This window comes from Mustela lutreola, chromosome X, assembly GCF_030435805.1.
Source record: "Mustela lutreola isolate mMusLut2 chromosome X, mMusLut2.pri, whole genome shotgun sequence".
Taxonomy (NCBI): domain Eukaryota; kingdom Metazoa; phylum Chordata; class Mammalia; order Carnivora; family Mustelidae; genus Mustela; species Mustela lutreola.
In genome coordinates, this window is record NC_081308.1 from 63,418,786 (window position 1) to 63,445,825 (window position 27,040).

General features: G+C 36.0%; 1 protein-coding gene across 2 annotated transcripts in view; it reads right to left on the reverse strand.

Moving 5' to 3' along the window:
- TEX11 (testis expressed 11) overlaps positions 1-27,040 on the reverse strand; it is a 318,657-nt gene that overhangs the window by 208,326 nt on the left and 83,291 nt on the right. For both annotated transcript variants that reach the window (XM_059156761.1, XM_059156759.1), the window contains exons 10-11: positions 21,836-21,890; positions 18,291-18,386 (exon numbers count right to left, since the gene is read on the reverse strand). In XM_059156761.1, coding sequence (XP_059012744.1) covers positions 18,291-18,386; positions 21,836-21,890 — 151 coding nt within the window. The remainder of the gene's footprint in view (positions 1-18,290; positions 18,387-21,835; positions 21,891-27,040) is intronic.

The following is a 27,040-nucleotide window of genomic DNA, read 5'->3' on the forward strand; positions in this document are numbered from 1 at the left end:
TGGGATCTACACACACACACACACACACACACACACACACCCAGAGGAATATTATTCAGCCATAAAAAGAAGGAAATCTTGCCATTTGCAATGACATCAATGGAGCTAGAGAGTATAATGCTAAGCAAAATAAGTCAATCAGAAAAAGACAAATACCATATGATTTTCCTCATCTGTGGAATTTAATAAAACAAAACAAAAATGGACAATGAAAAAAAGAGATGAATCAAAAAACACATTCTTAACTATAGAGAACACAATAATGGTTACCAGAGGAAGGTGGGCGGGGGGGATGAAATAGGTGAAGATGATTAAGAGTACACTTAACATAATGAGCAGAGTAATGTATAGAATTGTTGAATCAGTATAGGGTACACCTGAAACTAGTATAACACTGTATGTTAAATATGATGGAATTAAAATTTGAAAATAAGCTGTAATAGAAACAATCCACTTACATAACACTAGGGGGTAAAAAAAGAATGGGATCTTGCTATTTGCAACATCATGAATGGCTCTAGAAGGTATTATGCTGTGAAGTCAGACAAGAAAAATATGTGGAATCTCAAAAACAAAAGAAAACAAAACAAACAGACTCATAAATACAGAGAACAAACTGATGGTTGCTAGAGGGGAGGGAAGTGAAGGCAAGGGCAGAATAGGTGAAGGAGATTAATAGGTACAAACTTCCAATTAGAAAACAAGTCACAGGGGCACCTGGGGTCGAGCTCTCTGCTCAGCGGCAAGCCTGCTTCCTCCTCTCTCTCTCTCTGCCTGCCTCTCTGCCTACTTGTGATCTCTGTCTGTCAAATAAATAAAAATAAAATCTTAAAAAAGAAATTTTAAAAAAAGAAAACAAGTCACAGGGATGAAAACTACAATGTAGGGAATATTTTTTTAAAGATTTTATTCACTCATTTAAAGCACACAACTCAACACTTTGGTAAATACACCATCACAAGTCAGTTTCAGAACATTTTCATCACCTCAAAAAGAAACCCTGTACCCTTCAGTAGTCATTCTCTATTTCCCCCATTCTACTTTATGTCTATATATATATTTGCCTATTTTAGACATTTCATATAAATAGAATGATATAATATGTGTTCTTCTGTGGATGATTTCCTTCAATTAGCATCATATTTTCAAAGTTCATTAATATTGTAGCATGTATCAGTATTATGTTCATTTTTATACCTAGTATTCTAGTATATGGATATACCATTCATTATTTATCCATTCATCAGTTGATGGACATCTGGGCTGTTTCCATCATTTGGCTAGTGTAAGTAAGGGTGCTAGAAACATTCATACAGAAGTTTTTGTGCAGACACATTTTCAGTTCTTTTAAGTATATAACTAGGAATGGATTTGCTGGATCATACGGTAACTCAGTGTTTAACTTTTTGAGGAACTGCCAAATTGTTTTCCAAAGTGGCTGTACCATTTTACATTCCTGCCAGGAGTATACATAGGTTGTAATTATTCTACATTCATACCAACAACTGTTTTTGTCCATTTTTTTGAATTATAGTAATATTAGTGTGAAGTGATTCCTCAATGTTCTTTTGATTTTCATTTCTCTGATAATTAATGATGTTGAGCACCTTTCCATGTGCTTATTGACCATTGGTATATATATTTCCTTTGAAGAAATGTCTATTCAGATCTGTTGTTCATTTTTAATTAGCTGTTTGTCTTACTAGTGAGTAGTAAGAGTTTTTTTATTTATTCTGGATAATAGACACTTATCAAATATATAATTTGTGAACATTTTCCTCCCATTTTATTGGAAGGATCCCATGGGTCATAGTTTCACTTTCTTGATGATTTTATTTGAAGCAAAACTTTTCACTTTAATGCAGCCCAGTTTTATCTAATTTTCCTCTTTGCTTGTGCTTTTGGGGGCTTGTTGAAGCATCCAAGTCTTTTTCAATAAAATTGTACCAATAAATTTTCAAAAATAACCTTATAAAACAACATAAAGCTATCAAATTTTAATTTGCCTCCAAGAACAGATATTTAAAATTTTTTACTATAAGTTCCAGTTCCAGCCAAAATGGAGCATTACTCCTAAATCTTCTACTAATAACAACTAAAAACTCTGAACAAGATATACAAAGTAACAACCTGAGGACTCTGAAAAGTAAAAAAAAAAAAAAAAAAAATATTTCAGTGAGGCATAAAAACATGGAGAAGTGAACTGAGTGGGAATGGTGAGTTTCCTAAGATTTTTCTTTTCTTTTAAAAATCTAATGGTATATGGGGCACCTGGGTGGCTCAGTCAGTTACGCATCCACCTTCAGCTCAGGTCATGATCCCATGGTCCTGGTCCTGCATTGGGCTCCCTGCTCAGCAAGGAGTCTGCTTCTCCCTTTCCCTCTACTCCGCCCCACTCGTAGTCTCTCAAATAAGTAAATAAAATCTTTTTTAAAAAATCTAATGGCAGGGTGCCTGGGTGGCTCAGTGAGTTAAGCCTCTGCCTTTGGTTCAGGTCATGATCTCAGGGTCCTGGGATCGAGGCCTGCACTGGGTTCTCTGCTCAGCAGGAAGCCTGCTTCCTCCTTCCCTTCTGCTTGTCTCTCTGCCTACTTGTGATCTCTCTCTGTCAAATAAATAAGTAAAATCTTTAAAAATACATATATATTTTTAAAAATCTAATGGTAGATGAAATTTGTTTCTCTTCTGCCTAATCTCTAAATGAGGCTGAAAAATTTATTCACCCAGATAAATTTTCTTTTGGCCTGGAGAATTTTTTAACAGGCTCTGACCTTGTGTATAGATATGGAGTTCAAATTTACACTACTCATATGGTCCAAGAACTGATAATCCAAAAAATCAAAATAAAAGTAGCCAAAAGAGTGATACCTCATGGACATACGGCAAAAGCAAACAGTTTCTTTGTAGGGCCATGACATCAGTCAAGGTTGTATAGGATTCTAAAAGATTAACTTTCAGGGTGCCTGGGTGACTCAGTGGGTTCAAGCCTCTGTCTTTGGCTCAGGTCATGATCCCACGGTCCTGGGATCAAGCCCCACTTCGGGCTCTCTGCTCAGCAGGGAGCCTGCCTCCCCCGCCCCGCCTGCCTCTCTGCCTACTTATGATCTCTGTCAAATAAATAAATAAAATCTTTTAAAAAAAATATTAACTTTCATTAAAGATAAACTAACAATTCATACTTTGAAAACAGGAATACTAGGAACAGCAGGATCAACCTCTTTCCAGGTAACTTGCCTGCATTTCATAACTATACTTCACATGTTCAAAAGTTCATTAGAGACTTCTACACTTACAACCAAAACAACTGAAATCAGGGAAGCAATCACCTATGTGTATAGCCACATTCACAGCAGCATTATTCACATCGCCAAAGGTAAAAATAACCAACATGTTCATCAATGAATAAATGGATAAACAAAATGGGGGACATACATACAAAGGAATACTATTTCAGCCTTAATAAGGAAAAAAATGATACATGTTATAACACAGGTGAACCTTGTGAACATTTTGATACATGAAATATGTCAGTCACAAAAAGAGAAACAGTGTTTGATTTCATTTATATGAGATATCTAGAAGAGCCAAATTCAGGGACAGAAAGAATGGTAACTGCCAGGAACTAGAGGGAAAAGAAAATGGGGAATTATTATTTAATGGATACACGTTTACATTTTGTAAGAAGAAAACTTCTAGAGATGGATGGTAGTGATGGTTGCAAAATATAAATATACTAAATGCCACTCAACTATACACTTAAAATTGGTAAGCTGGTAAGTTCTATGTTATGAAAAATTTTTAAATATGAAAGCAGGGGCACCTGAGTGGCTCAGTGGGTTAAGCCGCTGCCTTCAGCTCAAGTCATGATCTCAGAGTCTTGGGATCGAGTCCTGCATCGGGCTCTCTGCTCAGCAGGGAGCCTGCTTCCCTCTCTCTCACTCTGCCTACTTGTGATCTCTTTCTGTCAAATAAACAAAATCTTTTAAAAATATATGAGAGCAGGAATGGTTATATTAACATCAGATAAAGTAGATTGTAGCACAAAAAAAAAAATTATCAGGAACTGAGAAGAACATGATATGATGAGAAAAGGGTCAATCCACCAAGAAGAAATAGTAACTTTAAATATGTATGCACCAAACAAAAGAGCTGCAAAATATTTGAAGTAGCAACTTATAGAAATAAAACTATTGTTGGAGACTTCAACACTTCCACCTCAAAAATTCAAAGAACTAGATAAAAATTCAGTAAAGATATAGAAGAAATCAACAATATCATCAATCAAGAGAATCTAACTGACATTTACAGAACACTCCACCCAAAAAGAGCTGAACACACATATTTAAAGTATTTGCAGAATATTTACCAATATATACTATATCCTGGGCTTTAAAACAAACCATGAAGAAACTGGAAAGACAGTCTACACACTGGGAGATATTTGCAAACTAGATATGTGACAAAGAACTCTTAACATGTATATATAAAGAACTCTCAAACTTAAGAGTAAAAAATTGAACAATCCAATTATAAAATGGACAATCCAATTATAAAATAACAAGTTTATTTATAATAGCAGAATCTGAAGAGACATTTCACCAAAAAGGAGCACATACAAAGGTGTTCAATAACATTAGTCATTAGGAATGTATGAATTAAAACCACCACATTCCTATTAATAGGGCTAAAATATTAAAAAAAAACAGTGACAATACCAAATGCTAGGAAAAATGCAGAGAAATTAGAACTCTCATAGATCATTGGCTGAAATGAAAAATGGTACAGCTGCTCTTTTTCTCAAGACATATTTATTTACTATAGAAAGAGAGAACGAGCATGGGGTGAAGGGCAGAGAGAATCTCAAGAAGACACTGAGCATGGAGTCCAACATGGGACTCAATATCATGACCTGGAGATCACTACCTGAGCCAAAACCAAGAGCAGGAGGTGCCCCAATACAACCACTCTTGAAAACAGTTGGGCAATTTCTTAAAAACCAAATAACCCCAGAATCACACACCAGGCATTTATCCCAGGAAAATGAAAACTTACATCCACACAAAAACCTATACACAAATTTTCATAACAAGTTTATTTATAATAGCAGAATCTGAAAACAATCAAGATCTCCTTTCACAGGTGAATGGTTAAACAAACTGATTCCATCTATACCATGCACTACTCGGCAATGAAAGAAACCAACTATTGATACACAGGAAGTTGGATGGATTTCAAGGGTATTATGCTAAGTGAAAAAAGCCAATCTCAAAAGGTCACAAACTGCTTAATATTCTTGGAATGACAATATTACAGAGATGAAAAATAGAGATTGCAAGGGCTTAGGTGTGAGGCCATGTGTGAGTGTGAATTAAAAGGTAACATGAGAGAAATGTCTGGAATGATGAAATAGTTCTGTATCTTACTGCCATTGTAGTTACATGAATCTACACATGGGTTAAGATGGCACAGACCTATACACATACACTATACCAATGATAATATACTGGTTTTGCTATATTACAGTAATGCAGCAGGTAATCATTAGCGGAAACTTGGGGAAGGACACACAGGACCTTGTGCTATCTGCGGGAGAGATGGTAAAATTTTCTTCTGAATCCTAACCATGATTGCTTTTATTATTTTATTATTTATTATTTTATTATTATTTGTACTACTTTTGTAACTTCCTATGAATCTGTAACTATTGCAAAATAGAGCTTTTTTAAAAGAAAGAATGTGAAGATATTTCTAAGCATATAAATGTTGAAATTAGTCCTCATCGGTACAGCAACACTACAAGAAATGTTAAAAGATGTCTGAAACGGTTAATTTTATGTGCCAACTTGACTGGGTCACAGGGTACCTAGATATTTTGTCAAACATTATCCTGGGTCTTTCTGTTTCTGGATGATATTAACGTTCAGATCAGTAGACGGAGTAAAGAAGATTGACCTCCATGATGTGAGTAGGACTTATCCAATCAGGTGAAAGCTTGAACATAAAAAAAATGCTTACCCTTCCCTGAATAAAAGAGAACTCTTCCTGACTTACAGATTTTGAACTGGGACACTGGCTTTATTCTGCCTTTGGACAAGAACTAAAACACTGGCTCTTCTTGAGTTTCAAGTTTGCCAGCCTTCAACCTGAAACTACATCATTGGCTCTCCTGGTTCTCAGGCCTCTGGACTCAGACTGGAACTACATTATCAGCTCTCTTGAGTCTCCAGCCTACCAACTCACCCTGCAGATCTTGACACTCACCAGCCTCCACAAGGGTGTGAGACAATTCCTTATCATCTCCCCCCAACTCTCTCTTTCCATATCTATATACAACTATGTAGGTATAGATGTAGATATACACAGAGACATAGACATATAGATATCTCCTATGGTTTCTCTGGAGAATCCCAACACAATGTTCTTCAAACAGAAGAAAAATAACATAAGATGGAAATTTCGATATATACAAAGGAATAAAAATCATTTGAAATGGTAACTACATGTGTAAATATGTAAGATTTTATTGTTTATTATCACTTTAAAAGGAACATTGACAAAACAAACAAAATTCGTAAGACATATTATAAATTTTATACCAGATGTAAAAGTAAAATGTGCAACAATAGCATACAGGTCATGCTGGGAGATATGGAAGTATATTATGATGACATATGAAGGTAGACTAAGATAAGCTACATAGTATAAACACTGAAGAAGCCACTACAATAACAAAACAAAGAGTTATAACTAATAACCCAACAAAAGAAATAAAAATGAATCTTAAAAATTACTCAAATATGTGATATGAGAAGGCCTTTCTAATCACTCTCTTCAAAATTTCCTTGGCTAGTCTCACTACTTATTCTAGATAATCCTTAGAATCTTTTCATAATATTCCAAAATAAATTCTTCCGGAGGTTGGTATAAAAATTACACAGCTTTCATTCACTATTTTGAAAAAATATTCTAATAATCCAAAAGAAGGTAGTAAAAGAAGAAAGAAGGGAATAAACCACTAATTGGACAATTAGAAAATCAACAAGATGATAAACTCAAACTTAACCAGATCAATAATCACATCATATGTAAACATTCTAAACACCACAGTTGAAAGACAGAGATTGTCAGATACAACAAAAGAAGCAAGACATACAAGACATGCTCTTTAAACACAAAGACCTGAGTAATGAAAAGGACACAAGATATACAATACTAACATTTCGATGGAAGCTGAAGTAACTATAATAATAAAGACAAAGTAGGTTAAAGAGCAACTGCGGCACATAGCCATGAAATGAGGTATTACTCAGCAATATGGGAATAAACTATGCACACACACAATATGAATGAATCTCAGAATAATTATGCTGAGGGAGCAGAGCCACATAAAACAAGAATATATTCTCTATGATTTCATTTGTATAAGTCTCTAGAAAATACAAACTAATCTATGATGACAGAAAGCAGATCAGCTGTTATTCAAGGAAAAGTGGGAGAGAGAGTTGACAAAAGGACAGGAAGAAACTTTGAGGAGTGAGGTATATATGCAATATCCTGATTGTGGTGATTGTTTCACAGGTATATATATATATGTTAAAAGTCATCAAATTTTATACTTTAAATATGGGCAGTTTATTTTATGTTCATTATATCACAACAAAACTGGTAATTAATAAGAATTATAAATCAGTTAAAAAAATAGGAATACACAAATCCATACTGATAATAAATGAAATAAGCTAATAAGTAATAAAATAATAAATAAATATTGAATAAATGTTTATAGTAGAATGCTGACTGCCAACTGGTAAACGTGGAGGGTGTGCTAAAAGTTGAAAAATGATCATTTGGCAGGGTGCCTGGCTGGCTCAGTCAGTAGAGCATGTGACTCCTGATGCCAAGGTTGTGAGTTTGAGCCCCACATTTGGTGTAGAGATTACTTAAAAATAAAAATTTCTTAAAAATGATCATTTGGGGGACACCTGGGTGGCTCAGTCAGTTGAGCCGCTGCCTTCAGCTCAGGTCATGATCCCAAGATTCTGGGATCAAGTCCAGCATCAGGCTCCTTGCTCGGCAGGGAGCCTGCTTCTCTCTTTGCCTCTATCTGCCATTCTGCCGCGCACTCGCGTGCGCTCTCTCTCTCTCTCTCTCTCGCTGACAAATAAATAAATAAATAAATAAATAAAATCCTTTTTTAAAAAATGATCATATGGTAATAATTGTAAGACTGGTTCAAGCAAGAGCACTAGCTCTAAAGGGAAATTTTAATGAGAAATGGGGTATATGAACAATTTTAAGCCTCTCCACCGTCTATTAGTTCCATGAGAAAAATATACAATATATACAAAAATACACAATGAAGCAACTGGGCAACACTTTTGCCCAGGTGATGAATATTAACATCACCAATCAAGAGCAGATGGACATCATGGGCTTCCACATGAGATGCCCTGAGAAGGGACACAGTATCATCATTTATGTTGTACTCCAGTCACAAAATTATAAACTGAATCTAATCACAACATAAACCTCAAATGAAGAAAAAAAAAACCTCAAATGAAGAACTTTCAGTTTAAACAAGATTGGAAGCTAGTGTATTCTTCCAACATGTCAATGACACAAAAATTTTAAAAAAGTTTGTGAACATGTTGAGTACAGAAGACTAAGGAGACATGACAAATAAACAGAATACCTGATCCTAGAGTAATCCTATACTGAAAAGAAAAAAATGCTATAAAGCTCATTATTGTGGGTATATAATATATATTAAATCCCTCAATAATATGGATATATTATGGGTTATATTCCTTTAATAATATGGGAAGAGTGCAGAAATATTAATAACAGGTGTGAATCTGGGTAAAGTATATACAGGCGTTTTTGTTTTTTTAAGATTTTATTTGAGAGAGAGAGAGAGAAACAGCAACTGCCAGGTGAGAAGCGGGAGAGGGAAAGAATCTGAAGCAGACTCTGAGCTAAGCACTGAGCCCAATGCAGGGTTCAATACTGAGATCACAACGTGAGCCTAAACCAAGATCAGAAGGGTAATCAATTGCGCCACCCAGGCATCCCATATATATAGGTGTTCTCTGAACTATTCTTACTCTTGTAACTTTTCTGTAACTTTGAAATTATTTCCAAATAAAACCTTTTTAAGTGTACAGTGCCACTGAAATCCTAATGTACCCAATTTAGGTATGTCCAGGCTATTAAATATGGTAATTCAGGAATAATAGCAATAATTGCTATGAAAACTACAACTTTTGCAGTCAGTGAACAAAGAGACATGCTGGCAAGAAGGCATATAGCTGATATGCAATCTCCTCAGTTTTCCTGCCCTGTTTTTTTGGGGGGGGGAGGTGGGAAAGGGGGAGAGAAATAGTATCTTAGCAAATATAAAAAGCATGCAATTTTTGAAAGTATTTCTATTAATATTTTTAAATTTAAAAAATTAATGTTAATAAAGTTTTTCAGCATGAAGTAATTCATCCACATGACTATAATTCAAGTAAAGGGTCTGTTTGGGAAATTCAGTACTGTTTAATCAACTATCCATTTTTATGCTTCTAATCTCTTGGGAAAAAATTCTACAATGTGTCAGTTTAAAAGAGAGGAGGATAGCAGTGGAGTAGGAGGTCCCTAGGCTCATTTCCTTCCACAAACACAATTAGATAACTAAAAAATCATCCTAAATACCAGAGAAATCAAACTTAAGACTCGCAGAACAAACTCTACAACTAAAGGGAAAGAAGAAGCCATCCTGAAAATGGAGCAGGAGAAATAACTGGCTTTCCTAACACAGAGAAGACAGAGATCTTGACAAAATGAAAAAGATGGAAGAATTTATCCAAAATTAAAGAACAAGTTAAGCCCATGGCCAGAGAACTAAGTGAACAGTTATAAGTAACATGCCTGATGAAGAATTTAAAGCAATAGTCACAAGAATACTCACTGGATTTGAAAAAAGAATAGAAGACATCAGTAAGACCCTTACCACAGTGATGAAAGAGTTAAAAAACAATCAGGATGCCTGGGTGGCTCAGTCAGCTGGGTGTCTGCCTTTGACTTAGGTCATGATCCCTGGGTCCTGGGATCGAGTCCTGATCAGGCTCCTTATTTGGCGGGGAGCCTGCTTCAACCTCTGGCTGCCACTCCCCAGCTTGTGTTTTCTCTCTCTCTCTCTCTTTCTCTCTCTCTGACAAATATATAAATAAATAAATTTTTGTAAACAGATTCAGTCATGCAGAGGCAGGGGAACCTCTTACACTGTTGGTGGGAATGCAAACTGGTCCAGCCACTCTGGAAAATAATACGGAGTTTCCTCAAAAAGTTAAAAATAGATCTACCCTACAATCGGTAATTGCACTACTAAGTTTTTATCCAAAGGACACAGAACTACAGATTCAAAGGGGTTCATACACCCCCATGTTTACAGCAGCATTATCAACAATAGCCAAATTACAGAGTGAATCTAAATGTCCATTGACTGATGAATGGATAAAGATGCGGGTGTGTGTGTGTGTGTGTGTGTGTGTATTTCTATAACAGAATATCACTCAGCTATCAAAAGGGATGAAATCCTGCCATTTGCAATGACATCAGTGGAGTTAGAGTATATTATGCTAAGTGAAATATCAGTCAGAGAAAGACAAATACTATATGTTCTCACTCCTTTGTTGAACTGAAGACACAAAACAGATGAATGGGAAGGAGGGGGAAGGAGAGAGGGAAACAAACCATAAGAGACTCTTAACGATAGAGAACAAACTGAGGGTTGATGGGAGTGAGGTGGGGGGATCAATAAGGATGATGTATATTAAAGAGAGCACTTGCTGGGGTGTCTGGGTGGCTCAATCAGTTAAGCATGTGCCTTCAGCTCAGGTCATGATCCTGGGGTCTTGGGATCGGGCCCAATTCAAGCTCCCTGCTCAGAGGGGAGCCTGCTTCTCCCTCTCCCTCTGCGCCCCCCCCCATTTGTTCCCTCTCTTTCTCTCAAATAAGTAAATAAATAAATAAAATCTTCAAAATAAATAAATAAATAAATAAAGAGGGCACTTGTTGTTATGAGCGCTGGAAGTTGTATGTAAGCGATGAATCACTGAAATCTACTCCAGAAACCAATATTGCACTGCATGCTAAACTAAGATTTAAATTAAAAAAAATAAGTAAATAAATGAAATAAAAAAATAAAAAAATAAACAGAAATGAAGAGTTGAAAACAGCTTCATGACCAGCAGGCAAAAAGAAACAGAGGAACAAATTAGTGACCTAGAAGACAAAATAATGGAAAATAATAAAGCTGAACAAAAGAGAGAAAGAAGAATTATGCAACATGAGAATAGACAAAGGGAACTCAGTGACTCCATGAATCATTTGTATTATAAGAGTTCCAGAAGAGGAAGAAAGAGAAAAGGGAGCTGAAAGTTTATTTCAAGAAACAATAGTTAAAACGTTCCCGAATCTGGGGAAAGAAAGAGACACCCAGATCCAGGAGGCACAGAGGACTCCCATCCAAATCAACAAAACAGGCCAACACCAAGACATATTATAATTAAATTGGAAAAATACAGTGATAAGGAAAAAATCTTAAAAATGGCAAGACAAAAATGTCCTTAATTTACAAGAAAAAAACCATAAGGCAAGCTGGAGATTTAACAAAAATGTGGAAAGCCAGAAGGGAGTGGCATGATATATTCAACATGCTGAATGGGAAAAATTTGTAGCTAAGAACACTGTATCCAGGGGCGCCTGGGTGGCTCAGTGGGTTAAAGCCTCTGCCTTCGGCTCAGGTCATGATCCCAGGGTTCTGGGATCAAGCCCCGCATGGGGCTCTCTGCTCAGCAGGGAGCCTGCTTCCTCCTCTCTCTGCCTGCCTCTCCGCCTACTTGTGATCTCTCTCTGTCAAATAAATAAATAAATCTTAAAAAAAAAAAAAAAAAGAACACTGTATCCAGCAAGGCTATCATTCAGAATAGGAAAAAGAGTTTTCCGGAAAACAAAAACTAAAGGAGTTCGTGACCACTAAACCAGCCCTGCAAGTAATATTAAAGGGGACTCTTTGAGTGGGAAAGAAAGATTTTAAAAGATGACAAAGCCTAGAAAGGAACAAGGAAAATCTCCAGTAACAATGATAAAACAAAGCAATAAAATGGCACTGAATACATTTCTATCAATAATTACTGTGAATGTAAATGGACTAAATGCTTGAATCAAAATACAGAGTGTCACAATGGATAAGAAAACAAGTCCCATCTACATGCTGCCTATATGAGACTCATTTTAGACCTAAAGACACCTGCAGATTAAAAGTGAGGAGATGGGGCGCCTGGGTGGCTCAGTGGGTTAAGCCGCTGCCTTCGGCTCAGGTCATGATCTCAGGGTCCTGGGATCGAGTCCCACATCGGGCTCTCTGCTCAGCAGGGGGCCTGCTTCCCTTCCTCTCTCTCTGTGATCTCTTCCCTTCCTCTCTCCTACTGTGATCTCTCTCTGTCAAATAAATAAATAAAATCTTTAAAAAAAAAAAAAATAAAAAAATAAAAGTGAGGAGATGAAGACACATCTAACACACAAATGGATATTTTAAAAAAAGAGTAGCAGTATTTATGTAAGACAAACTGTACTTTAAAACGAAGACTATAACAACAAAGAAGGGCACTACATAATAATAAAGGGGACAATCCACCAAGAAGATCTAACAATTGTAAATATTCATGCACCCAACTTGGGAGCACCCAAATATATAAAACAATTAATCACAAACACAAAGGAACTCATTGGCAATAACACAGAAATTTAAGGGACTTTAATACACCACACACAGCAATGGACAGATCATCTAAGCAGATCAACAAGAAAAGAAGGGCTTTGAATGATGCACTAGAGCAGACGGACTTAACAGATATATTCAGAACATTCCATTCTGAAATAGCAGAACACACATTCTTTTCAAGTGCACATGCAACATTCTCAGAATAGATCACATATTAGGTCATGAAATAGGCCTCATCAAATACAAAAAGACTAAAATCATGCTATCAAAACTATGAGACTACAAGTCAACCACAAGAAAAAGTTTGGAAAAAACACTAATGAATGGAAGTTAAAAAACACGCTACTAAACAATGAATGGGTCAACCAGGAAATCAAAGAACAAACAAACGAGATTGAAAATAGGACAGTACAAAAGCTTTTGGATGCAGCAAAAGTGGTTCTAACAGGGAAGTATGGGGCGCCTAGGTGGCTCAGTTGGTTAAGTGATTGCCTTCAACTGGAGTCATAATCCCAGGGTCCTGGGGTTGAGCCCTGCGTCAGGCTCTGTGCTCAGCGCGAGGCCTGCTTCTCCCTCTCCCACTCCCCGTTTGTGTTCCCTCTCTTGTGGTGTCTCTCTCAAACAAACAGCCCATTTTTTTAAAAAAAGGCAAATCAAAAATGGAAACCAGACTAAACCATCCACATAAGAAAAAAATTATTAAAAAAAGAGAGAAGTATATAGCAATACAGATCTCAAGACTCAAAAACATTCTCAAAAAACAACCTTACACCTAAAGAACTACAGAAAGAATAACAAAGCCTAAAGCCAGCAAAAGGTAGGAAATAATAAAGATTACAGCAAAAATAAAGGATACAGAAACTAAAAACAAACAAACAAACAAAAACCCAGAGCAGATCAATGAAACCAGGACCTGGTTCTCTGAAAAAAATTAATAAAATTTGGGGCACCTGGGTGGCTCAGGCAGTTAAGCGCTTGCCTTTGGCCGAGGGTCATGATCCTGGAGTCCTGGGATCAAGCTACATGTCAGGCTCCCCGCTCAGTGGGAAGTCAGCTTCTCCCTCTCCCTATGCTCTTCTCCCCTCCACTCATGTTCACGCTCGCTCTCTCTGTCTCTTTTGTAAATAAATAACATATTTTTTAAAATTAATAAAATTGATAACGTCTATCCAGACTTATCAAAAGGAAAAGAGAAAAGACCCAAACAAAGGAAATCACAAATGACATAGGAGAAATAACCAACACCACAGAAATACAAATAATTATAATAGAACATTATGAAAAGCTATATGCCAGGTTGGACAACCTGGAAGAAATGGATAAATTCCTAGAAACATATAAACAACCACAACTGAAACAGAAGAAACCAAAAACTTGAACAGATAGATAATCAGCAAAACAACTAAATCAGTAATCCAAAAACATCCAACAAACAAAAGTCCAGGGCCAGATGGCTTCACAGGGTAATTTTACCAGACATTTAAAGAACAGTTAATACCTATTCTTCTCAAACTATTCCAAAAAAACAAAACAAAACAAAACAAAAAAAAAAAGAAGAAAAACTTCCGAATTCATTCTATGAGGCCAGCATTAATCCCAATCTAAAACCAGATAAGGACTCCACTAAAAAAGAGGACTACAGGCCAAGATATCTGATGAACATGAATGAAAAACTCTCAATAAAATACTAGCCTGCTGAATCCAACAATACATTAAAAAAGTCATCCACAATGATCAAGTGGGATTTACTCCTGGGCTGCAAGGGCATTCAGTATTCACAAATCAATCAAGGTGATACACCACATTAATAAAAGAAAGGATAGGAACCATATGATCTTTTTATCAGATCCAGAAAAAGCACCTGACAAAGTACAACATCCATTCATGATAAAAACCCTCAACATAGTAGGTTTAGAGGGAACATACCTCAACACAATAAAGGCCATGTATGAAAAATCCATAGCTAAATCATCCTCAATGGGGAAAAACTGAGAGCTTTCCCTCCATAGTCAAAAACAAGACAGGAATGTCCAGTCTCACCACCGCTATTTAACATAGTACTGGAAATCCTAGCCTCAGCAATCAGACCATAAAAGGAAATAAAAGGCATCCAAAATAGCAAGGAAGACGTCAAACTTTCACTATTTACAGATGACATGATACGCTATATAGAAAACCCAAATGACTCCACCAGAAAATTGCTGGAACTGATAAAAAATTTCTCTAAAGTCACAGGATATAAAACCAATGTACAGATATCTGTTGCATTATTATGTACCAAAAATGAGGAAGCAGAAAGACAAAGTATGAAAACAATCTTACTTACAATTACACCAAACAATATCTAGGAAACAACCTAACCAAAGAGGTAAAAGACCTGTACTCTGAAAACTATAAAATACTGATGGAAGAAATTGATGATAACAAAAAGAAATGGAAAGACATTCCATCCTCATGAACTGGAAGGACGAATATTATTCAAATGTCTGTACTACCCAAATCGACCTACACACTTAATGCCATCCCTATCAAAATACCAACAGCATTTTTCACAGAGCTAGACCAAACAATCCTAAAACTGTATGAAGCACAAAACACCCAGAATAGTCAAAGCAACCTTGAAAAAGAAATGAAAAGATGAAGGCATCACAATTCTTGACTTCAAGTTATATTACAAAGCTGTAGTCATCAAAATTGTACAGTACTGGCACAAAAATAAATACACAGATCAAGAGAACAAAAAAGAAAAAAAAAGAAATGAACCTACACCTCTATGGTCAATTAAACTTCAACAAAGCAGGAAAGAACATCAAATGGAAAAAAGACCGTCTCTTCAACAAATGGTTGGGAAACCTGGACATCCACATGCAAAAGAATGAAACTGGACCACTTTTTTACACCATACACGAAAATAAATTCAAGTGGATGAAAGACCTAAATGTGAGACAAGAAACTGTAACAATCCTAGAGGAGGACGGATACAGGCAGCAACCTCTCTGAATCAGCGACAGCAACTTCTTTTTAGTTATGTATCCCGAGGCAAGGGAAACAAAAACAAAAATAAACTATTGGGACTTCATCAAAATAAAAAGCTTCTGTAGAATAAAAGAAACCATCAACTGAACTAAAAAGCAATCTACAGAATGGGAGAAAATATTTGCAAATGACATATCTTATGAAAGTCAACACCCCAAAAATAAAATAAATAATACAATTAAAAAATGGGCAGAGGACATGGACATTTATCCAAAGAAGACATATAGACTGGCAACAGACACATGAAAAGATGCTCAACATCACTCATCATCACGGAAATGTAAATCAAAACTATAGTGAGATACCACCGCACACCAGTCAGAATAGCTAAAATCAACAACACAAGAAACAATCAGTGTTGGCAAGGATATGGAGAAATGGGAACCCTCATGCACTGTTGGTGGGAATGCAAACTTGTGTAGCCACTCTGGAAAGCAGTATGGAAGTTCCTCAAAATGTTAAAACTAGAACTACCTTAGGATCCAGGAACTGCACTACTGGGTATTCACCCAAAGAATAGAAAATACTAATTTGAAGAGATATATGCACCCTTATGTTTAACAGCATTACTTACCATACCTCAGATATTGAAATAGACCAAGTGTCCATTGATTGATGTATGGATAAAGAAGATGTGGTATACACACAGACACACACAGACACACACACACACACAATGGAGTATTACTCAGCCATACAAAAGAATGAAAACTTGCCATTTATAATGACGTGGATAGAGCTACAGAGTATTATGCTAAGTTACAGAAAGAGAAATAACGTGATTTCACTAATACGTGGAATTTAAGAAAGAATACAAATGAGCAGAAGGGTAAAAAGAGGGGGAAACCAAGAAAGGGACTCTTAAATATAGAGAAAAAACTGATGGTTACCAAGAGGGAGGTGGCTGGGGAGATGGGTTAAATAGGTGATAGGGACTAAGGAGTATTAATTGTGATAAGCACCAGCTGTTGTAGAGAAGTGCTGAATCACTGTATTATATGCTTGAAACTAATATTACACTGTATGCTGACTGGAATTTAAATTAAAACTGAAAAAAAATATTAGTATAATTATTCGCCTTATTAATAAGTAAAATACATTGATCCTAAATGTATCATTTTATTTTTTATTTAAAGATTTATTATTTGGGGGGCACCTAGGTGGCTTGGTCATTAAGCGTCTGCCTTCGGCTCAGGCCAAAATCTCAGGATCCTGGAACTGAGCCCTGCATCAGTCTCTCTACTCGGCGGGAGGCCTGCTTCTCTCTCTCCCACTCGCCCTGCTTGTGTTCCCTCCCTTGCTGTGTCTCTGTCTGTCCAATAAATACCCAACGAGGGGGCTCAAACCCACAACCTCAAGTCCAATAGTCACAGCTCTACTCACTGAGCCAGCCAGACACTCCTAAACCTTTTAAATGGTTATCACCCTGACTATTAATATTCTTTGTCCAGGAGGGCGGAGGCATATATATGTGAATGTATGTATGAACATGAGCTGAAAGTGAACCACTAATGTTTTCCATTTGTTTATTTATTTATTTGTTTATTGATCGATTTTTTTTAAGTAGGCTCCATAGGGTGAAGTTCAATGCAGAGCTTGAACTCAGGGCCCTGAGATGAAGACCTAAGCTGAGATCAAATGTTGGACACTTAACCAACTGAACCACCCAGGTCCCCCTGCTAATGCTTTTTAAACAAAATCCCATTATATGTCTCTTTTATCACTATTTACTTCTTTATCCTAAAATCTAATAGCTGAGAGAACCCTTTCCATTTCATGCTAAAGACAATTTTCAAAAAAAATCTGTTGTTGAGGTACATTTCATTTTTTCCTTTCTGTGCAGTAGAACAGATAAAAACAATCTGAGGCTTAAAAGAAACCCCAAGGATTTTTGTTTGTTTTATTGAAGTATAATTAACACAGTGTTATATTAGTTTTAGATGTACAACATAGTGATTCCACAATTCTATACATTACTCAGGAGTCACCACAATAAGTATAGTCATCATCTATCACCAAAGGACATTTTTACAATCTTACTGATTATAAATCAACCTATATTCTCTATGCTGTATTTTTCACCTCCATGACTTGTTACTGTAAGTTTGTACTTCTTGAACCCCTTTATTTCATCTGTCTCCTTACCTACCACCCCTCTGGCAACCACCTGAAAAAAAAATATTAAGGGCTCTTAATGTGAGAGAGAAAAGCATTTTTGTTTTATCTGGTATCTTCCATGAATTACCACTAAATCAAAGCAACTTAATTATACTTTATTTTTTACTAAGTATAAATAATACCACCATTTTCCTTTTTACTTCTAATTTTCCATTATAATGTGATATACAAATCATAAAAAAATAAAGAGCAAATAATTAAGTACAAGAAGCAGGAATACTAAAGCAAATGTCTAAACTAGATTTCAAAATGTGAATCGAAGCTCTAAAAAAGTTCATTAATATGCAAAAGTAGAAACCGCTCATACCTTATTTGCTAGGTTTATAGCACTGAGAGCCTTATCATAATATTCTCTGTCATCCCAATCCAAATAAGCAGTGGCTAGTAACCGCAGAACTTTAGCCTATAATTAAAAATAGAAAAAAGCACTCAGGTGAGAGTTAAATTGCAGTGCAACAGTTGACTAGCGCTTACACAGTGACAGGCATCTTCTTGAACTTGTCATTTTTATGAAATAGCATTTCCTTAGGTGACCACACAGTCTTGGGATATGTCTCATCATTATGCTGCCTATACCAAGTACTGTCTAAGAATTTTATAATAGTTTGAATACAACTGTGTTAATATAATTATTTTTCCTAACAGTGTTTGAGCATTAAACCTCTTTATTATCCTCACTCTACAAATAAAGGAAACAAACAGCACTATTTAATTTAATCATCTTACCACTTACTGTATAGGCAGCATTACATTAGGCCTCCAACAAGAAAAATAAATAGAAAGACATAATTCTTTTCTCAAAGACTTTACAGCCTAGTTGACATTAACCAATTAGACTAAGAACATATATACCATCATTTTAGTAAGAACAGGTATGCTTTCCTATAGAGAAGGTTTCTCCCAAGTCAGCTAAGTTTTAAAATTAATATGTATTGCTGAATTAAGTCTGTTTCTCCAGTTAAGTTTAAATTGGTAAGGAAAGTAACTCTAGGCAGCACTGATATATTTAACTACAGATTTGGATTTTGAAAGAAAGAGCTGTATTTCAATGAAAAATCTGCCTCTAAATATAATGACAGTAGGAACAGGCAAAGATAATCTTAACATATTAGAGCTCTGTAAATCTAGAGAAATGATACTTAGGGTGTCCTATATCAGAGTTTTTTTAATTCAAAAACTAAGATGGATCAAATAAGATGTATATAAAATACTTAATATCATTACTATTATTATGCAACAACTGTCAACTTAGAAACTTCCTCAGGGGACTTCTTTGGAGTAAATATGGCATCTCTGAGAAAAACTAACTATTTTGTAATAGTAAAAGGGTCAAATAGTCAGAAAGATGTAACAAAATGAATGAATCTCAAAACCAATATGTTAAGCAAAAGAAGCCACACACAAAACAGTAGATACTATATGGTTCCATTTACAAAAAGTTCAAGAAAAACTTAAAATAATCTACAGCCACAGAAGTCTGAATAGTGGTTTATCTTGCGGGTATAAAGGCAATCAACCAGAAAGGGCCAAGGGAACTTTTGGGGATCATGGAAATTTCTCTATCTTGATCTACACGGTTGTTACAAGACTACCTAGATATATTAAAATTCATCAGGCTGTACACTTAAGATTTATGTAATTTAGTGTATATAAATTATACCTCAATAAAGTACTGCTAACATGAAAGAGAAACTACTTTATAAACTTCATAATCTTACCTCTCCATAGTTCACAATATGAATATTACATTTTAATCACACAGTTAACTCCTGTAGTCTTCCATACTTACTTTCTCCTCTAGAAATCCCCTCAACTAGATTCCTTGCCTGGTATCCCCTTTTCCCTTTGTTTTCACTGTAGAGATCCCATCTACTTTTCAAGGCCTTCCTACCAGACGGAACTTACTTCTACCTACCTACCTACCCAACCTACCAACTTCTCTAGCCAACCTTGACATTCCCCTTTACTGTACCACACAGTTTATCAGTGCTTCATCCCAAATTGTTTCACTTATACTAGTTTTTAAAAGCTATTTTCGAAACTTTAAATGAAGTATACAATACATACAAAAAAGCTCAAAAATCTCAAGAGCACAGCTTTGAATTTTCACAAAGTGAACACATGTAGGTTAACAACACAGATATCAGAAATAGAGCATTAACAGCAAGAAGTTCATCTCAAGACTCTCTTCAGACACTATTCCAAACAAGTGTAACCAATTACAGGTCTTCCAACACCATGTATATTAGCTCTACCTGCTTTTGGCATTTATATTTATTAGAGTCATACAGTATGCACTAATTTATAAATCATTTTGTTTACTCAACATTATATGTGAGAACATCCATTTTGTTTACTCAACATTATATGTGAGAACATCCATATTGTTACAATTACTGTAGCTCTTTTATTATTCTCATTCCCATATAACATGCCATGATGTGACACTATAATGATGTTTTTATCATTTTTAATTGTGTTAAAATACACATAAAATTGACTCTCTTAGTCATTTTTAAGTATATGGTTCAGTAGAATTAAGTATATTCACAATGTTATGCAACCATTACCATCACCTATCTCCAGAGCTTCTACTAATCTTCCAAATTTGAAATTCTGTGCCCATTAAACAATAGCTCTCCCTATGTTCTCCTCCCTCCAAACTCCTGCAACCACCAGTTTATCTTATGTCTCTATAAATTTGACTACTCAAGGGATGCCTGGGTGGCTCAGTTGGTTAAGCGGCTGCCTTCAGCTCAGGTCATGATCCCAGTGTCCTGGGATCAAGTCCCACATCGGGCTTCTTGCTCCGCAGGGAGACTGCTTCTCCCTCCGACTCTGCCTGCCACTCTGTCTGCCTGTGCTCACTCTCGCTCTCTCTCTGACAAATAAATAAAATCTTTTTTTTTTAAAGATTTTATTTATGTATTTGACAGACAGAGATCACAAGTAGGCAGAGAGGCAGCAGAGAGAGAGAGGAGAAAGCAGGCTCCCCGCTGAGCAGAGAGCCCGATGCGGGGCTCGATCCCAGGACCCTGAGATCATGACCTGAGCCGAAGACAGAGGCTCAACCCACTGAGCCACGCAGGTGCCCCAATAAATAAAATCTTAAAAAAAAATTTGACTACCCAAGATACCTCATTTAAGTGGAATCATACAGTATTTGTCTTTTTGTGAATGGATTATTTCACTTAGAATAATATCCTCAAGGTTCCTCTATACTGTAGAATGTGCCAGAATTTCCTTCTGTTTCAAGGCTCAATAATATTCCATTATATTCACTTGTATTAGTTTTATCCTTCAAACATAAGCTTTTTAAGGGTAGAAGTCCTGCTTTACACTTCTCTGTTATTCCCCATCTATCACATTGCTATATATATATAGGTATTCAGTTATATTTTGATAGAGATACTGTAAAGGTAAGAAGAAAAAAAGGCTATTCAAACAAAATTCCATTTTGCTATGACATATACTTAATTACTTTTACATCAGATTTATTTCCTAATCAAACTTGATCAAATATTAAAATGAACTTCCATACCAAGCACACACTGTATATGGTTGTTAGGGAAAAAACTAAAAATTTTAACATGCAATAATAAAATCTAAAATTTACATAACTAAACACTGTTCCAAAAATTTCCATATATTAACTCTTGGGTACAAGAATCTACCTGCATGGTAGATTATACTAGTATATCAATTTTATAGAAACTAATGTACTGAGCTATTAATGATGTGTCCAAAGAATAATTTTACTCACAAAGTGGGGACAGACTATTATAATTTAATAACAATAACATAAAATACATTTCTTCAACCTACTTCTACAATATTTAACATGATCCTTACCAGCATTTCTGGCCCAACAGAATTCTTATCCATCTTCCCAATATCATAGCTTTGGCTATCATTAAAAAAGGAAAAAGAATACATATTCATTTCAAATTATATTTTTAAGATTATGTATCACTAAGAAGACATGGTATAATTATACTTTATTCCAACTGTTCTGATTTGCACTATAACAGATTATTAGCTAATTAATACATGAATATCAATTATATAAAGCAATTTTTTTAAATGGTAGAAAACTAAATTCTTCCGGATGTAGAGCCAACGAATTAACACTATATTATTACTCTTTTCCATTTGGATATATACGGTATATAGTGCTTTATGTATACATATATACTATATACTATATATATTTATTCTGCATTTAAAGCTAGTTTACATGCATATATGAGCTCTTACTCGATGAGCACATTTTAAAGTCTAAGAAATACGAATATATTTTAAAAATAAAACAAATACAGGAGTTTTCACAGAAACAAACACTTTAGCAATATTTATTAAGCTTCACAACACCCTTGTGAGGCACTATTAGTTTCATTTTGCAGCTGAATGAACCAATTTAGCAGTTAAGTGATTTCTAATATTTCCTAGATTGGTACCGAAAATGAGAGTGAGGGGTTGGGAAGTAGAGAAATTTAATTTTCAGTTCTTGCTTTAATTAGCAAGCCATATTATCCATGGGACATTCTGATAACCACAAATAGTATATTAACATGAGCCTCAGGGTTTCAAAACCTAAAACCTAAAAAGTAAAACAATGATTATTCACCATAAAATTGGTATTCCAAGAAAAGATGTCAATAAAATTTTGGCAAACAGAACTAAATTGATGACATTACTTTGAAATATTACTTTTGAAAAACTCTAAAAGACTCAGAATTACCAAATGAGTTTCCAGATCACTAACAAGGATATAACACTGGCCTAGTGATTCTAAGCCCTATCTCACAGAGGTCTCCTTTGGTATATCAAACATACTTCCAGTTTTTAAAATAACCAATAAGGATGAAACTTCTGCAATGATGGTATAAGGAGCTGTTGGATACTCTCCCCAGTGAAACAACCATTTGCCTGGAAAAATCATTAAAACAAAACAACCAGTTAAAGTCTTTGGAAATTTTCCCAAGGGCATATGGCAAATGGAAAAACATTTATTAAAACAACAACAACAACTAAATCTCAGTAAGAACAGTGAGAGTCTGTAGCATTTGAGTCCCAATCTGCTCCTATCCACACCAGCTCCCTGTGATGAAAACTACTCCAGATGGATGCTGTCAAGAAGCCAGTAATTTCCTTTTGATCCAGCTCCTAAACTCTTAGGCTATGATTTCACCTAGCAGGCAGGCTCCCAGCCTCTCTTATTCTCCCCAGGCCTGTGCTATGGAAGTGCTATTCTGGGGTCTTTCTTTCCCCACCCAGTTCTCACTCTTACGGTAAAAGCTCTACCTCGGGTGTGACAGGTCAAGAATACTGGGACCCTGATGATCTTCACCCAGATTGTCTCATTATGCAGAGGTTCCATGCTAGGAGGGCATGCTAAGAAGACCAGAGGCTACCAATCTCCCCCAACAACCACTCTTACACCAAGAGAAGCAAGCCATGCTCTTGCTACCAACTCCAGTAGTGTGGCACAAGGGTTCTCTCCAGAGGGGAGAAATAGGCAGGAAAGAAAACAGAGCTCAGCATCTCTGCCTGAAAGGACTGACTTATTTGGAATGGAGCAAGAAGTTCTTAAGGGCACTGTGAAAAACAAGGGAGATCTTGGTGGTGAGCAATTAAGAGGGGGTTGGTAACTCTGTGATAACAGTATCAACAAGTAAAATAGCAGACCAGCAAAGAATTTTAACAGAACCAGGGAGAGACAGCCAAGAAGAATAATCCAGGAGGTCACACTCACCCCTGGAAATACAGAAGGCTATGCATGTTTGCTAGGCTGCACCCACCCAGGAGGAATCAGAAGAAGATGCAGAGCAGACTAGAAAGCATTCCTCAAAGCACACACAGATACATCAGCAGAGAATCTGGAGACAAAGTGACTCAAAGGGCTTAAGCAGAGCCTCTTATCAAACACCGAAAATGTAGCTACTCTGATCCAAGGTCATGTTAAGAAAGCCAAGCTTAAAAATCAAATCAGACTTCCAGTTTTCAGTTCTACACGTAAGGAATTTGGGAAGTCAATGCTTCAATCTAACAAATAAAAAGCTGAAAAGACTAAAAAATCAACAACTGTCCTTGGATCCATAAGAGAAGAGAGGACAAAGGGCAAACTACTGCCCCCCCTCCTTGGAGAGATGGACAGGCAAAATACAAGGAACTGTGGCTTATCACAGGGGGGACTCATCAGCGGAAACTGCCAAGGGAACCAGTGCAGAGGTAGGAAGTTACAAAGTGTAGGTGACAGGTTGCCGGAGGCTCATTGTGAATAGGTCTGAAAATTTAAAAATCTAGGAAAACATAGTCTTAGAGGCATACCCACCATATTGTCAGATTTATCTCCAAAAGCTCAAGATTCCCACAGTAAATATCAGAGAAAAACCTCTTGGGCTTTGTCAAGAATTAATGATAAGGAACGAATCTGTTTTTAACAAGGCCTGCCTTCAAGGGAAACTAGTTAAAGACAGCCTACCTCCTGGGGTATTATCAGAGCCCAATTTACCTGGGGAAGAGAAATACTCAACCCTAGACTACTGTACCCATGGTACAGCACCTAAGGGTGGAGAGAAAACCTGAGAAACACTTGTGAAGTTCACAGTTCAAAGGCATATACTCACCAAAAGACTAAGAACTAAATGTAAGACTAAAGAACTTGTACCCACTTGTAACCACTGTATTATTAAAGGCCTATTTACAGCAGTTCCTTTTACCCAGTACAACAGGTCAGGCTATCAAGAAAACATTACAAGGTATATGAAAAGGCAAAAAAAAAAAAACCACAATTGGAAGAGACAGAGCAAGGACTGGAATCAGTCATGGCAAGGATATTAAAATTATCAGTTCAAGGAATTGAAAATAAGACACTGAGGCAATGTAAGCAGAGAGATGGAAATCCTAAGAAATAACCTAAAAGAAATGCTTGAAATAAAAAAGACTGAAAATAACATGAAGAATGTCTTTGATGGGCTTTTTAATAAACTGGACATAGTTGAGGAAACAATCTATAAGTAGAGGATATAGCAGCAGAATCCTGAAAAACAGGAAAGCAAAGAGAAGAAAGACTGAAAAAAAACCAGAACAGAATATCCAAGGATTATGGGACACCTACCAAAGGTATAACGTGAGTATAATGGGAATACAAGAAGGAGAAAAAACAAAGAAACACAAGAAATATTTGAAACAATAATGACAGAATTCCCACAAATTAATGTCTGATACCAAACCACAAATCCAAGAATCTCAGAGAATACCAAGCAGTATGAATACCAAAAACATTACAACTACACATACCAAATTACAGAAAAACAAAGATAAAGTCCTGAAACAAGCTAGAGGAAAAAAAACACCTTATCTATAAAAGTACAAAAATAAGAGTTACACCCAACTTCTCAGAAACCATGAATATTTAAAGTGTTGAGAGAAAAATACCACCAACCTAGAATTCTGAACCCTAAGAAAATATCATTCAAAAGTAAAGGAAAAATAAAGATTTTCTCAGATAAACAAAAACTGAGGGAATTTGTTGCTGGAAGACTGGCCTTGCAAGAAATGTTAACGGAAGTTCTTTATACAGAAGGGAAAGAATATAGGTCAGAAATTCGGCTCTACATACATTAAGGAAAAGCATCAAAGAAGGAATAAGTGAAAGTAAAATAATGACTTTTATTTTTCTTACTCTTAATTGATCTAACAGAAAATAATTTATCTAAAATAATAGCAACAATGTATTCAATTATACAGGCTTATTTATATAGATTATGTATATATGTGCTTAGAATAAAGTAAAGCAAATAAATGACAGCAATGATACAAATACGTGGGAGGAATTCTGAAGAATTCTGACCAAGTATTCACACTACCTTTAAAGTGGTACAGTGTTATCTGAAAGTGGACTTGGAATAACTGTAAGTATACACTGTAAACTCCGGGGCAGTCACTAAAACAGTTAAGAAAAAAAAAAGTGGGATGCCTGGCTCGCTCAGTTTTTGTTTTTAAGATTTATTTATTTTGGGGCACCTGTGGCTCAGTCATTAAGCGTCTGCCTTCTGCTCAAGTCATGATCCCAGCATCCTGGGATAGAGCCCCCACATGGGAGGGAGGGTCCTTGCTCCACGGGGAGTCTGCTTCTCCTTCTCCCACCCCCTCTGCTTGTGTTCCCTCTGTCAGATAAATAAATAAAATCTTCAAAAAAAAGATTTATTTATTTTGAGAGAGAGCATGCTAGCAGGGGGAGGGGCAGAGGGAGAGGAAGAGACAGAACCTCAAGCAGACTCCCCCACTGAGCAAGGAACCAACTCAGGCTCGATGTCACAATCCTGAGATCAAGACGTGAGCTGAAATCAAGAGTCCAATCCTTAACTGACTAGCCCACCCAAGCACCCCCAGGCAACTCTTGATCTAAGGGCTCTGAGTTTCAGCCCCATATTGGGTGTAGAGATTATTTTAAAATAAAATCTTTTTTAAAAGTATTATAGGGGTACCTGGGGTGGCTCAGTCCATTAAGTGTCCAACTCTTTATCTTGACAACTCTTGATCATGATCTCAAGGTCTTGAGAGCAAGCCCAGCCTTGGGCTCCATGCTATGCATGGAGATCTTCTTTCTCCTTCTCCCTCTGCCCCTCTGCTCCCCACTCCTCTCTCTCTCTCTCAAAATAAATAAATAAAATCTATTTTAAAGAGAGGTATAACCTCTATGCTAAGAAAGGAAAGGAAAATGGAATCATAAAATACTCAACTAAAACCACAAAAAGTCCTCTCCCTCTCTGACAAATAAAATCTTTAAAAAAAAAGTAAATAGTCACTTATGGTACCCCTGGGGATAAAAATATATGTTTATAAAAAATAAAAAATTAAAAAAAATAATAAAATAAAATAAAAAATTAAAAAAAGTAAATAAAGCCATAAAAGTCTGAAAAGGAATGGAAGACAGCAGGAAAAAAAAAACAAGGGCAACAAACAGAAAACATTAATGAATATGGTAGATATTAACCCAACTATATCATCATCACCTTGAATTTCAATTGGTCTAAATACACCAATTAAAAA